This window comes from Antrostomus carolinensis, unplaced genomic scaffold (genome assembly GCF_000700745.2).
Source record: "Antrostomus carolinensis isolate BGI_N321 unplaced genomic scaffold, ASM70074v2 scaffold54272, whole genome shotgun sequence".
Classification (NCBI taxonomy): domain Eukaryota; kingdom Metazoa; phylum Chordata; class Aves; order Caprimulgiformes; family Caprimulgidae; genus Antrostomus; species Antrostomus carolinensis.
Window position 1 is genome coordinate 4507 of NW_010301261.1, and position 13638 is coordinate 18144.

General features: G+C 36.7%; 1 protein-coding gene across 1 annotated transcript; it reads right to left on the reverse strand.

The window, feature by feature from the left end:
- Positions 1-1644: 1644 nt before the first annotated feature.
- RCN2 (reticulocalbin 2) lies at positions 1645-13634 on the reverse strand (the record flags this gene model as incomplete). The annotated part of the gene is made up of 6 exons (XM_029083859.1): positions 1645-2446; positions 5322-5464; positions 7002-7098; positions 8279-8392; positions 10925-11121; positions 13616-13634. Coding segments are annotated over 6 exons (723 nt in total), but the record flags the coding sequence as incomplete, so codon positions are not given.
- Between the last annotated feature and the right edge of the window lie 4 nt (positions 13635-13638).

Below are 13638 nucleotides of genomic sequence, written 5' to 3' on the forward strand. Positions count from 1 at the left end.
TATGAAATATCGCTTCTTTAGTAATACAGTGAGTTCTTTAGCATCATGAAAGGCAACAGTTTAGATTCCTTTGGTGTGTTTTAGCAAATATTCTGCATATTTGCTCCTTTACAAACACTACCAACTGTTTTATAATTCTTTTTCTGAGTAGAAATGCGAAACTAGAAAGTGACCATCTGAAAGATCTTTTCAAAAATCTTTAAAAAGCAAAACTTTTCTAGTTAAACCAACATGGCAATAGTTGTAGTTACATTCCCAGGAACTGAAATAAAAAAGTGCAGAAAAACCCAACCACTAAAACGGAAAAAGCATTTTGAATTTCTATCACTATGATATCTGAACAAATACATTAAAAATATACATAGTTTTGTTCTGAATCAAAATTGCTAGCCTACTAATGGTAATGATTCAACACTTACATCAAAAAGAATTTCCTGTTTGTTCTGAGAATAATTAAGAGTTGGTATATTGGGAAAAAAGAAGGCAGAACTAGTTGCTTGTACTCAATAAAAAGAGAGCTGGGAGGTAGGAAAACATTAGTCAAGAAAAACACTGCAAGAGCATTGCAGGAGTTATTTATCTAGGAATTAAAAAACCCCCTAATACACTCTAGACAATCTGTTCTGCGAGGCTTTGCCTGTGTTTAGAACACTTGGCTAATTTCTGTGACTTTCTAGGAGATAAAAAGCAAATACATGTACTTTCCTAAATTGAATCTGTCATGCCATTAACCTTTCAGACTATTTCAAATAATGACACAATGGGACAATACTTACTTTTATGAGTGGCAATTGTGGAGCTTTCAACCAAAGTTAACTTTTAAAGGTTATTACTACAAATCTTATGTAATGCCTTGATGCTTTAGAGTTCCATATATCCCAAATTAAAAAGAAAAAAAACACAACTGCTGTTGCAAACTTGTCCAGAACATGCTAAATGCACACTTTGCTTTTTTTGAATCTTCTCTATCAGCTAGATGAGATGATGTCTTTGGTTTATGAAAGAATAGGAATGTTGCCATTGTACGTTATGTACATTGTGTACATTGCTACATTTCAAGGAGTTACAGAATCATAGAATGGTTTGGGTTGGAAGGGACCTTAAAGATCATCCAGTTCCAACCCCCCTGCCATCAGCAGGGACACCTTCCACTAGACCAGGTTGCTCAAAGCCTCATCCAACCTGGCCTTAAACACTTCCAGGGAGGGGACATCCACAGCTTCTCTGGGCAACTTAAAGCCAGCTTAAGTCAGCTTAAAGCCATTTCCCCTTGTTCTGTCATTAACTGCCCTTAGGAAAAGTCCTTCCCCAGCTTTCTTGTAGGCCCCTTCAGGTACTGGAAGGCCGCTATAAGATCTCCCCGGAGCCTTCTCTTTTCCAGGCTGAACAGCCCCAACTCTCTTAGCCTGGCCTCATAGGAGAGGTGCTCCAGCCCTCGGATCATCCTGGTGGCCTCTTCTGGACTCATTCTAACAGGCCCATGTCTCTCTTGTGATGGGGGCTCCAGAACTGGACGCAGGACTCCAGGTGGGGCCTTACAAGAGTGGAGTAGAGGGGTAGGATCACCTCCCTCAACCTGCTGGCCACAAGGAGTTGCTATGGGTGACCCACAATAAGTACTAAATGGACAAAACACAGGAAGACAGAATATTTAAAGTTTTAATCCAACAAATGAAGAGAGTCTTAGCACTGTAAAATACCATTGTATTGCTAATACTGTAGAATTGTACATTAAAAAGAATTATTGTCTATATATGTATAAATAGCAAGTTTTATGATACAATAAAACATAGTATAGAAACCGTTTAAAATTAAGTAGAAACCTCTTAAACAATTGAGGTATTAATCTAAGTGTTTCTCCAAACATATTAAATAAAACACAGTTAATACTGACTCTAAACATCCCCCCATCTTCCCCACTCCCCTCCCTAATTAAACTGATTAGAAAAAATAGTAGTCTGTCAGTTACTGTTTTGCATTCTTTCAGAATCATTTAGATTCTCCATTTTCTTAAAATACAGTAGAACAACTCTTTACAATACAATACTACACCTGAAGTCATTTATTTCCAAACACTATAATTTTGGAAGTAAGTATTTAAGATTAATTTTGAAGGCTAGAAGAGGCCCAAGGAAGTCTGCGGGAGGGCACTTAAATTTTGAATGCAAATTATTTACACAAACATTAGTGTACTTTAATTACAGCATAAAATTTGCAACATAGCTGATGGGTGTTTTTAACAAAAGCTCCAAATGAAAGAAAGGGAAGAAAAACAGATTACAAAATCAATAATCTAAAGTTCTTCATGGTAGAAACGTTCATCATGAAGCTGCCTACCATAATCTGTTGCTTCACTGTTAAGGAACAAATCTTGGTTCTTAAGAATTTCTGCTTCAGAAAGCTTTTTATCATCATTCAAATCCATTTCTTCAATAAGGTGAAGAGCCTTTAAAATAAATAGAACACCATGTGCACAGTTAATAGATATGAGCATTTATAAATAATGCTTTTGGAATGGCTTTGTCAAAGTCCTGCCACAACACCGTTATTTGTAACGAGCTAGACAAGATTTTACATTCAGAACAGAGCCTTTCTTTCCTCGGTTTGTTTCCTTGCCTCTTTTATTTGGTGGCAGAATCATGATATCAAATGCTACCCTCACTATCAATTCTAAAGCAACAAATCAATGTCAAACCCACAGCTTTACTTTGAGGGCAGAACACAGTATTAAACTTGCAAAGATTAGTCATCTTCCTGGAAGTACTCATAGTCCTTGAAATCCACGGACAAGTGCAGTATGCGTCTTTAGTGTATGATGTGCAAAAAATGCAAGCTCAGCATGACAGCTACAACAGCAAGTCCTTGATGTGTGGGAAGGCCCTCAAGGAGGATTTTAGCCAACACAGTATTCCAGTTGAGCATTCTCTTTCAGAAGTGTGCACTGGTTCTCTCTCAGTCACATATTTACCCTGTGTCTGACAAGAGAAGCATGGTTTACAGCTCCCAGGTTAAGCTGTAGGCACTCTTGCCTTCAACTCTGGAGGTGTCCACTGTGCTAAGCCATTTTACCTGTGGAGATTCACTTTTCCCTCATATGTGCATATTAAAAAAAAAAAAAGAAAGTAAGGATAGAGATTTGCAGCTGGATACTCTGTATCTATTTATGATTTGCAAAAAGTGCTCCATGGCTATAATTCATTATTAAAATGTAACTGGAAAGTATTTGATATCCACCATGAAAAGGGGTTTTCTACCTTCAACAGTGGACAAGATAAGCCATCTATGCATATGAATTTAAACTTTGGGTAGCAAATCATGTTTTCCCTCATTTCCTGAAAGCAAAAGCTTGCTTTCCTGACAAAAAAAATTAAGTACTAAATCATTACAGTGTCAAATGAAACTGCAAGTTAAAACAGTTGTCAGATTTTTGCTTATTTATATGTCATAAAAGGAGGGAAGTTCAGCAGTAGAACAAAAAAAACGATTGCAGAATATTTTACTTGTAGCTTATTCACAAGTATTATATAGCTCAAAGCAAACAAGCTAGTACAGCAGCTCAATTGCACCTATTATTTCTGAGAAATAGAGGAGTCCTAGTATTACATGTTTTTTATTTGCTAAACATCTACAAATACAATGATTTAGAGAATCCTTCTGTTCCTACTTTTTCTGATTGCTTTGACTCAATGTAACTCCTTAGTGCCTTTTTTTAAAATTAAATATTACTTATATTTAAGCTGACTACATGACCAAAAAGGACTGAAGAAAGTAACAGGGACTAACATCAGCCAAGCAGATTTTAAAAGCACTCTGCATGGCAAAAGCAGAAAGTTTATTAAGACAAACATCTTGGTAAACACATATCAATTCCTGGAAATTGAGTATATAGTAATTTTTCTATTTTTATGTTATTTAGCTACCAGGTTTCTGAAGTCATTTTGCAATGCCAAAACAAATCTGCAATATTCAGCTTTCAAACAGCAGTTCATGACTTGAGTAAATCTCTTTAGGACTGATGACTTTGCTAAGCCCTTATATTAACTGAAGAAAAAAAATAGCACATTAGAGAAACAAACAAAAAACCTGATTGCTTGCAGAACTGAGCTATTACTACAGCATGGTCTTGCTGTAAGCTAAAATTTGAATGAATAGCAAAGAACTGCTAAAAAACCCCCGAACAACCAAGCAAACCAACACAGGTATTAATAGAGTCAACACCACACAGAATTCATGTAAGAACAGTATTGTTTCTGTAAAATAAGAATCAACCACCCTCAAGAGTCAGATGTTAAAAAAAGTCTGTGCAAAGGCTTACAGGTCCACATTTACAAAAATACTACCGGAGTAACTGAACAGCGTGGCTTCCTACAAGGTTAGATACATGTGCACCCAGCATTGCGTGCTAGCCACGCTTCTTTTTCTGTCCCCAACAGAGCTGAAAAAGGAAGAGGTGGGACCTCAGCAATGAGATGGTCCAACAGAGCAGATGGGCTATGCTGTTTGACATAAAGCATCTCCTGTCTTTACCAGGAATTACGGAGGCATGGGAAGACCTGTTGTTCCTGCCGTTCTGAACACCAAAATCCTCCAGTGCAAAGGAAAGAGACTTGGACGAATTAAGATAAAAAGTTACTAGCAGAAGGGCAGAAATCCTCTCTACCACTGTCAGCAGCTGTAAAGTCTGCTTACTAAAATAGGTTGTTATGGAACATGCAGTGGAACTGCCTGCTACAAAAAAATAAAGACAGCTAAAATGAGAATCCACGTAAACCTATTATAGCATTCTACCCCTGATTAAACCATTCTCATTATCATCATCAAAGTCTGCATTGCAGCATCTTGAATCACAGAATACTTCAATTTTCTTGTACTTATAAAGACACAAGGTTTTTGTTCTACAAATTATGGCCACTTAGAAGAATCTTGATCAATTTCTGTTTTCAAATTTATGCTGTCAGCATAAAGCAGCTTCTTTTAGTAGTAAATCTCATTAATTTACCTAAGATAACTAAAAAATAACTGACTAAAATACTGTACCCTTAAGTCAAACCAGATAAGCTAGCTAGACGTGTAGAAAAGCACTTTGTTAATTTACAAACATTCATGCAATTAATAGCAAGTTCAAATTTGCCTAATTAAAGGACCCACATTCTTTGTCAAACTGAAAAAAAGGTTAAAAACATATGCAAATATCTACTAAGCAATATTTTTCAATTACTAAGACACAATAAATCTGAATGCATCTGTCAGATGCATTTGTTGTGATACCTTAAAAGTTCTACTGCATTAACTAAAATCTAAACAGCAGTCAAAATACATACCTCCTCTTGTGCAATACCCTGATTATTAGGTACTATCCAAGACAACAGCTCTCGAGGGTTGAGTTTTCCATCATTATCCTTGTCATAGTCATTCACAAACCGATCCTTCTCAACAAGTATCCATTCTGGATCTTCCCTTGCAGCTAGTAAAACACATTTGTCAAGTTTAAAGCCACTCCTTACCTTAAAGCAGATGTTTTCACCTTTTCTCCTAAGCAGATTTACTTAATCTCATAGAACATAATATAAAAGTAATTTCACTAATCAAAATACCAGCCTTACAGACCAGTCCCAATAAATTAAATAAATGCATCTGTCTACATATGGAAAAAATACTTTTTATCGATTGAAACAGAACTTAAAGCCAAGGTAATAGTAAGCTTGTAAATTTACAGTCGAAGGTTACCATCAACTGAAGTGTTTATTTTAATATCTCCACAATTACTCAAATTGATAGTGGAGAAAACATACTTTATATTGAATGTGCTGCTCAGTAGATGGTTTCCTACTTATTGGGACAGCTGACATATCAGTAGGAAAAAGTTAAAGTGGATGACAGAGATACCTTACATTTGCAGTATTTACCCTTGATGGAATTATTATTTCTCTCTCCCATTAACATATAGCATTGGTGTTGCAGATACCATGTTGAGAGTATCACATGACAGCAACATAAGCAATACTAACGGCCTCAGACATTGGTCCCCTCAGCACTTAATGAACAGAGGAAAATAGGGAAAAGCTTTGTAAGAAGTGTCCCAAAAAGTACGTAGATTACTAGTGTTTCTCAGTGTATGGGATTATGACATTATAAGGCCATGTGAAATTTTTAATAACATTCTACTGTCTGTTCCCCTGCTTTATCAAGGGAGGTCCATCTGTGACAGCTAATAGAGAAGGCAAAGCTCTTGATTAATGCAGGCTCAACAGACTTGGGTCCATACTGCAGGCTTTCAAATTAGTTTACTGTCTAATTTTTTTTTTTCCTAAAATACCTGGAATATATGCAAAGAAATTTCATTTACTGTTTTTGTTTATTTGTATACTTGTTTTATACTTACCCTATGCCCTGGTACTGCATCCTGCAACCTAGTCAGAAATCTTAAACTTGTCTCTAACTGTTCAAGAAATTTATAAGCAATTCATCAAACTGATAAACATTGCAGACAAGCATGAACAGATATTAAGATTTCCTAAACCTTATGAAAGTCAAAAGTAGTTGGTGTCACAAGCAGATTAGTAACAGTTTAAAAATAATTAGGTTTCTATTATAAAAGAAAAAAAGTGAAATCTCTCTCCTTCCTTTCTAACATCTAGTTTGCAAGTAGATTATGCCTTAATGTCACAATTCACCATACACTGTTGCCCAAAACCACAAGAGAATTATGCAACCAAAACCCACCATGTAGTTTATTAGTCATTTTAAAGTGTGCTGCAGGAACAGTCTGCAGAAGCGATAGCCATTTGAAGAAAAGCTATACACAAACTACTGCCAAATACGTACAGGGCAGACTGAAATAATGACCTACTATGATACTATTATTCTAAAAGACAGGATAATGTTACTCAGAACCTGTAGGTGGAGGTGTAAAAAGCTGAAAATAAAGGTGTATACAATTCACCCCATTCCAAAAGGTTTTGTTCAGTTCCTTCTTTCATGCCCCCACCCTTTTTCCTTACTTGGGTCTCTTCTGTAATCACCAAGGAATTCTTCCAGGCTAACAAATCCATCACCATCTTTATCATGTTCTTCTAAAGCCTCCTGAATGACAAAGTCCTTTTGCATACATGCAAAAAGCAAAATATCAATTTGTGAAAAATTAGCATCTTGTAATCAAGAGAAACAGCAATAAATCATTTCAAAGCAGTATTATTTAAAGTAAAGACTCACTGATTTCAAATGTTTTATGCAGACTAGTGCAGTAACTGGTTCCTGTGCAACAAAACAGATCTGTTCTTAAGAGTTTAGGATGTCAGGTTTTATGAAAACCAAATCTAAAAGGTGTACATAGAGTTGGAATCCTTCAACATAATTCAAAACTATACAAGTAGCTGAGAAACATGGATTTGTACAAAACTATATAATCTTGTTTCTTTTTTCATGTGATGTAGTCACTAATTTGCATTTTTGCAGCTTTATGAAATTGTCGGGAAAACTGGCTGGTCTTTTGGTCCTGTGTTTTGCAATGAAGCCAACGTGTGTCTGTTCCTGTAGTTCTGTCTTTTCTTGTTTGTCCACAATCAACAGTTATGTCAAGACCAACAGAGGCTCTGTTTGTGTTTGCATGGCTCCTCCTAGCAGCTGCCTCTGCAGCATCACATAGCCAAAACTGAAGGATCTATTGCAGAAAAGCACCAATGTACTTTTAACTGGGGTCAGCTGCCGGTACTGAGCTGGAATGATACCAACAGTCACGGCAGTAATGAAACAGATGACCAATGACAAAATGCTCCTGGCTGAAATAATAATCCTCCAAACTCTGACCATAGTACAGTCAATATTAAAGCTTCACGTGGGCCTGAATGCTCTTTTTTGGCTAGAACAGTGGCTATCGTGTCCCTTGAAGTAAAGTGAGAGTAACCGGCACTTTGCCTTTTCCTGTGCAAATAAATCTTTCCTGTAAGTCCCCCTAACCAGATTTGAACTCTGAACTAGGCATGAAAACTTCCTCAAGCTAAAATCTCACTGATGTATTTCCAACCTAACAGAATTTAGAGATAGGTATGTCAGTCCAATCCCAAAAGTCTGGGACAGTTGTGCAATACTACTTCTTGAAACAGATTTCAAAGAAAAGCACTGAAAAGCTGAAAATGGCTCCAACTCCTGAACTCCAGCACTGGATCCACAACACATTATCTGATTTTTAATTTGATCTGTAAAAGCAATACACATTAACTGCTAAGCAGATGTTGCATCTATATACACAGGCTGATAAACATATCCTCCTAGATCTTACCGTCATATACTCCACTTCTTCAGGATGTTCAAAAGCAACAAATTCATCCTCATTTAGATCAGGAACATCATCTCTATTAGCTTTTTCAAAACGCTTTTTCTCCTTTAAATGAAGCTTAGAAAATAGATTTAGTTACAGCACTTAATGAAAAGGAAAACCAACATTATAGTAACTGGCTGTAAGCTTATTAGAATATTAATTGTTTCACATTACCTACTCATATTATACTGATGTTATATTTTCACTAAAAAGAGCGCATCCGGAGCAACAAAACCAGCACTTTTTAACTGAGGTGGTTTTATTCCAAGAATAGCATAAAAACTTTTAATTTTTTTTCAATTTGAGGAGACATTTAAAACACACTCTTAGCCAAGGCTTCAAAAACACAAAAAGGAGATAACAAAAAGACTATGAATTCTTGTGATTATACATGCTTCCTCTTAAGTCACCAATTCCCCAACTAACCTAGTGGAGTACAATGATTATAATTAATGGTAGCTACTGCAAATTCCAAAATTTACATTTTAAGGACATTTAACCTTCTGGATCTGTATCTCATTTATATCAAGGGCTGCTTGTAGTTCAGAGAAGGTCTTGAAATATCACATATGTAAAATGTCTTTTCTGAATCCATTTAAAGTGCTGAAGGATTAGACAGATTCCTTTAATACAAGACTGTTGTCCATTCTATCTGAACATATTTCAAAGCAAAGTCACTTCTCTAACCTGTTTTAAGTATAAATATTAGCGTGCCTCTTAAAAATAAATAATATCCACAATAAACAGGCAAGTTCTTATTTCTGAATGTCTTGCACTTACCATTTCTGGATTGCAAATATGCAAAAATTTTTGTATTTTTTTCTTGTTTCATTTCGTACACTTTCTTTAGACAAAATAAAGACCCACACCATTGATAACTGATCTCTACTCAAACTGCATATGATATAAGGTATAAAAATTTTGGAATCCCATGATTGTGTTGTGCTATCAGTGTGACTGATCTGGATAAGTGAACGGCCAGCAAACCAGAGATCACAGATACTTAAAAAAAAACAAAAACCATTTGAAATTGTACTTCTTAGTTTGTATCCTGTTTATTGACACTTGTCTCAAAATTAGGCTAACCTGATTAATACAGAGCATAATATGTAAGTATATCTTAACTATTCTGCAAAGTAATTAAATATACTTTTAAAGAAAAGCTGACCTTAGCTGAGAGTTTAAATAGGAAGGCAATTCAGAAGGCCTGACTACAGAAAGTACTAGACTGCAACATAAACTTGAACTGTTGAGTGGAAAAATCTATTTTTCAATGTTTATTTGAGAAGTGATGAACAAGGCTGCCACCTTCTGGTAAATTTGTATGTTTACTTGGTACCAAATTTAAATCAATACCATAGTCTAACTCTTCCATTTTGATTAGCACAGGATCACTAATTTCCAGAAGTAAGGAAAATGCTGAAGATGGCTGACAAATGATGCATGTACAATGCTGCTAATGTTGCTCTTTACAATACATGCTGAAGAAGACAGCAAGTAGGAAAACCTAGCAAGCAGACAAACGAAGTATAGCATAAATAAGTGAGTAGGAGTTCTACCTCAGCTTACGTATCTATGAAGGCAATATCTCAAACATGGGATCAATATTTTGACTGGTAGTTCCATTTAAAGTCTTGTTTTATTTCAGAGTTATGTAATTATTCATTTAAGTGACCTCCAAAACTCTACATTTTGTTCCTTCAGTGTGTAAAACCCCTTGCCCATTGTCTATTTTAGCTTCACTCTTGCCAACATCCTACATTATCTACTGTTATGTTACTAAAAGCAATTAAAGCAATCCTCATAGAAAAAAAAAATCCTTAGGCTAGAATAGTCTAAAAACTCACTTATTCTCTTTTTGGGAAATATTTACAGGTACTTAGAAACGTGCAAATTGAAAGGAAACAAGTTTTGCTATCTGGTGATTCATGGTGAACCTTCCCTCTTTGCCTCTCCTGCCTCTTTCCTTTCCATTCTTATGGATCTGGTTTTGTATACGAGATTAATCCAGTAACTTCTGTTGTTTATACATCCAGTTTTAGCTATCAGAATTGTATTTTGACTGCTAAAAACGTCTGAATTGCTATTGCTTTCTCTGTGGGTCTCTAATGGACAGAAAATGTTAAAGCAGGCAATACTGATACCCCACAGTGGGTACTTGAGAAATAACTGTAAAAGCGGATAGAACTGCAATAAAGGGTGTTAAAGAGTACAAGGGCTTCCTTGACCTCCAACACCAGTGCTACTGGCCCCTACTGAAGGCAGGACACTGGTTTGGCTACAGACCTATCTTCTATTAATAGACTGCCACCTTGTTTTAAGATGATGGCTGGAGACTGTGCTCTGTGGTACGACTGACAATAGACTTGTACTCCACTCAGCTAGCAAAATATACTCAGGAGGTATGATTTCATTCTGTCTGGTTTGTTGGTAGCAGCTTTAATACTCCATTACTTTACTTTAATTACTCCCCTGTCTCAGATAGATGAAAGTGTTAAAACATATGCCAGCTGCTATGGTTTTTCTACCCATCTTGTTCCGTCACAATAAACAAACATTGCTGCCTTTTGCCAACAGCTTACAGAAACTGATGCTGAAACATTTTACCTGTCGAAATGATTCTTCTTCTTGATCCTCCAGGACAGTGTTCTCATCAAAATCAATTACACGATCATACATTTGCATATTATACTCCTTCCAAGACAATAATCCATCACCATCTTTGTCATAGTCATTGAAGTGTTGCTTAGCTTCTTGCGTAACATAATGTTTAAAAGACTGCTGTATCCAGGAGCTCAGCTCATCTGTGAAAATCATTAAAAAAAAAAAAGTAAAAAATCAGAATCGTCTGCACTATAAAAACTGTAAAGTTACCACAATTCTACTCCGTCTGGAATATATTCTGCAATTCAGATGTAAGCATATAAGCAAGAGGTTAGTTAAAGCAGAACAATCTGTTTCTTCTATGCTATGGCTTTTTTCAAGGTAACTGAATGAGAGAACAGATCACATCTACAGCCTTCAGTTTTTCTTTCCTAGTACCATTTCCCCACTCATACCCCTAAGCTAGAGTTACACAGTTACTTCAATCTGGCTTACACTGCTGCTGCCAGAAAAAGTGTGATGCATCCCTCCTTTGATACACAGGGAATGCAGTAGGAAAAAATGACTACAGGTAGTGTTCATACAGCTGCATAGCAAACTGGATCACTAAAAACTTATCCCATAAGAAGGAAGATTCTTAGTTTTCAGCTGAGAAAGTGTCCTTATTTAGCTTACTAGGGCCTGAACAATGAAAGCAAGAAGCCTGCCCCCTTCTAATATACAGATGAATTCACACAAATACATTAAAGTTACTTCATTTAAAGAAGACCAGGAGAACATATTCTCTCAGTAAGATCCAGTTATTTTCAGGTGCTCGGAAGGGGAAGATAACTTCCTCTGCATTGCAAAATTATACAGCTAAATCAGCTCAACTGAAATCCTGCTCTGAAGAGTCATGACAACTAATAAAAAAACCCTACAGAAATTACTACTTTCCTGTAGAAAAATCTTACAGCATTTTTTAAATTCTAAAAGCTCGTTCTATCCTTCTTGGCAGAAGTGTTAATACAACTTTACTAGGTTTACTTAAATACCTTTGAAAAGCAACAAGAGATTTAAAAAAATACATTTTGAATACTGAATCTGTGTTACCAAAGGAACCAACTTTATAACAGATTCTGTGAATTGACTGAACATGAGGAGGCATGCATGCATGCCATGTTTTGTAATCACTGAGGTTTGTGCACAAACCCAGCACTGCCTTACAAGAAACTGCAACACAATTTCTTAAAGATGGGTAACATATTTTATATGTTATCATATTTATTATTTTATGGGTTATTATTACCCATAATTTATAGTATGGTTTATTGCCCATCATTTAAGGCATGAGGCACAGACATCTGAGCACATAATGTCCAGTGCCATTCATCATAAATACTTAATGCTCTTACATTAGAAAAGTGGTTATTAATATACCACATCTTCTCTCACTGTTAGCCTCCAAACAGAGGTGCCACTGATAAGGGGAAAGTTCTCAAAGAGTGTTTTGCAACACATTGAGAAGTAACTGAGCTGGGAAAGCTTCAGTACCATAAATTTCTTAGTGTAAAAACACATTCCACTGTGAGTTTTCCTTCGGGAAGTGAGGGGAAGGCAAGTTTTCATTAGACTGAAAACAAGATGCAAAATATACCATGAGGATGGAGTATGGGTGGAATCTCTGCGCTTTAAAATATTAGACCTCTTTCCTTACAGACTTCACATTGTGAACTGCCTGTGGTTGATTACAGGGATTAGCCATCCTAAATTATGTATTCTCACCTCTACACAATCAGATGCAGGAACACTGAAATAAGCGTGCAGTTGATTAGTTTCAGCATATAAACTGGGAGACATTAAAGAGATATAGTTGATCTCATCTTTAAAACTATTTGTCTTCTCACCTAGAAAGCTCCCTGCATGTTTAATATAATGTTAATAAAATATCGCTGTTCTGGCATTTGAACAAAGGATTCTACTTGCTCTGTGTGCATGCACATGAGAAACTTTTGATTTATCAGAATCCCAGCAAAACAACAAAAATGCATTTTCATAAGTTTAAAAATTAAATTAAGAAAGTGTCATGATGATGTAGTGAAAGGAAGGGCCTGAGTTTACCATGCAGTTCATGAGTCTGACTGATAAAAACCTTTCTGTCCAGTAACAGACATTTGATACTATGTTGTGATGAAATGAATGCATGATCCCTCAGTGTCACCAAGTGCTGCAGCACATATATGTAATGCAGTGTACTTTCTTTGCCTACTAAACTTGCCCTCCGAGTTGCACAAACAAGATTTCAAACGCAGAAATCCACTGGATTCACAGTGTGTCCAGACATGTGAGGAGCAGGCACAAGTGCAAAGTTGGCACATGCAAGTGAGTTACTGTTCTCTCACCCACGTTAACTCACTCCTGTGTGGTCCTGATGGCCCTCACTTCTTTCACCAGGTACAAGAGAAACCTCGGGGACTGAGACACCCTCTATATGAAGCCGGTTGGTATTTCTGAGCTGCTGTGCAAGAGGGTCCTCGTGCTTTTCATGGAAATTCTCCACAGCGTAAGAGTCACCGGCGGTGTCACGGGGAAAGCGAATGTTTTTCCTTCTCTGAGGGCACTGGGCCAGACCCGGGACACCGACAAGGCCCAGTCCCCGCCCGGTTAAACCCCCACGCATGCTCCCGACTCGGTCCCCGGGCCAGCGGCCGTTACCCTTGGTGAGGAGGCCGTCCGCG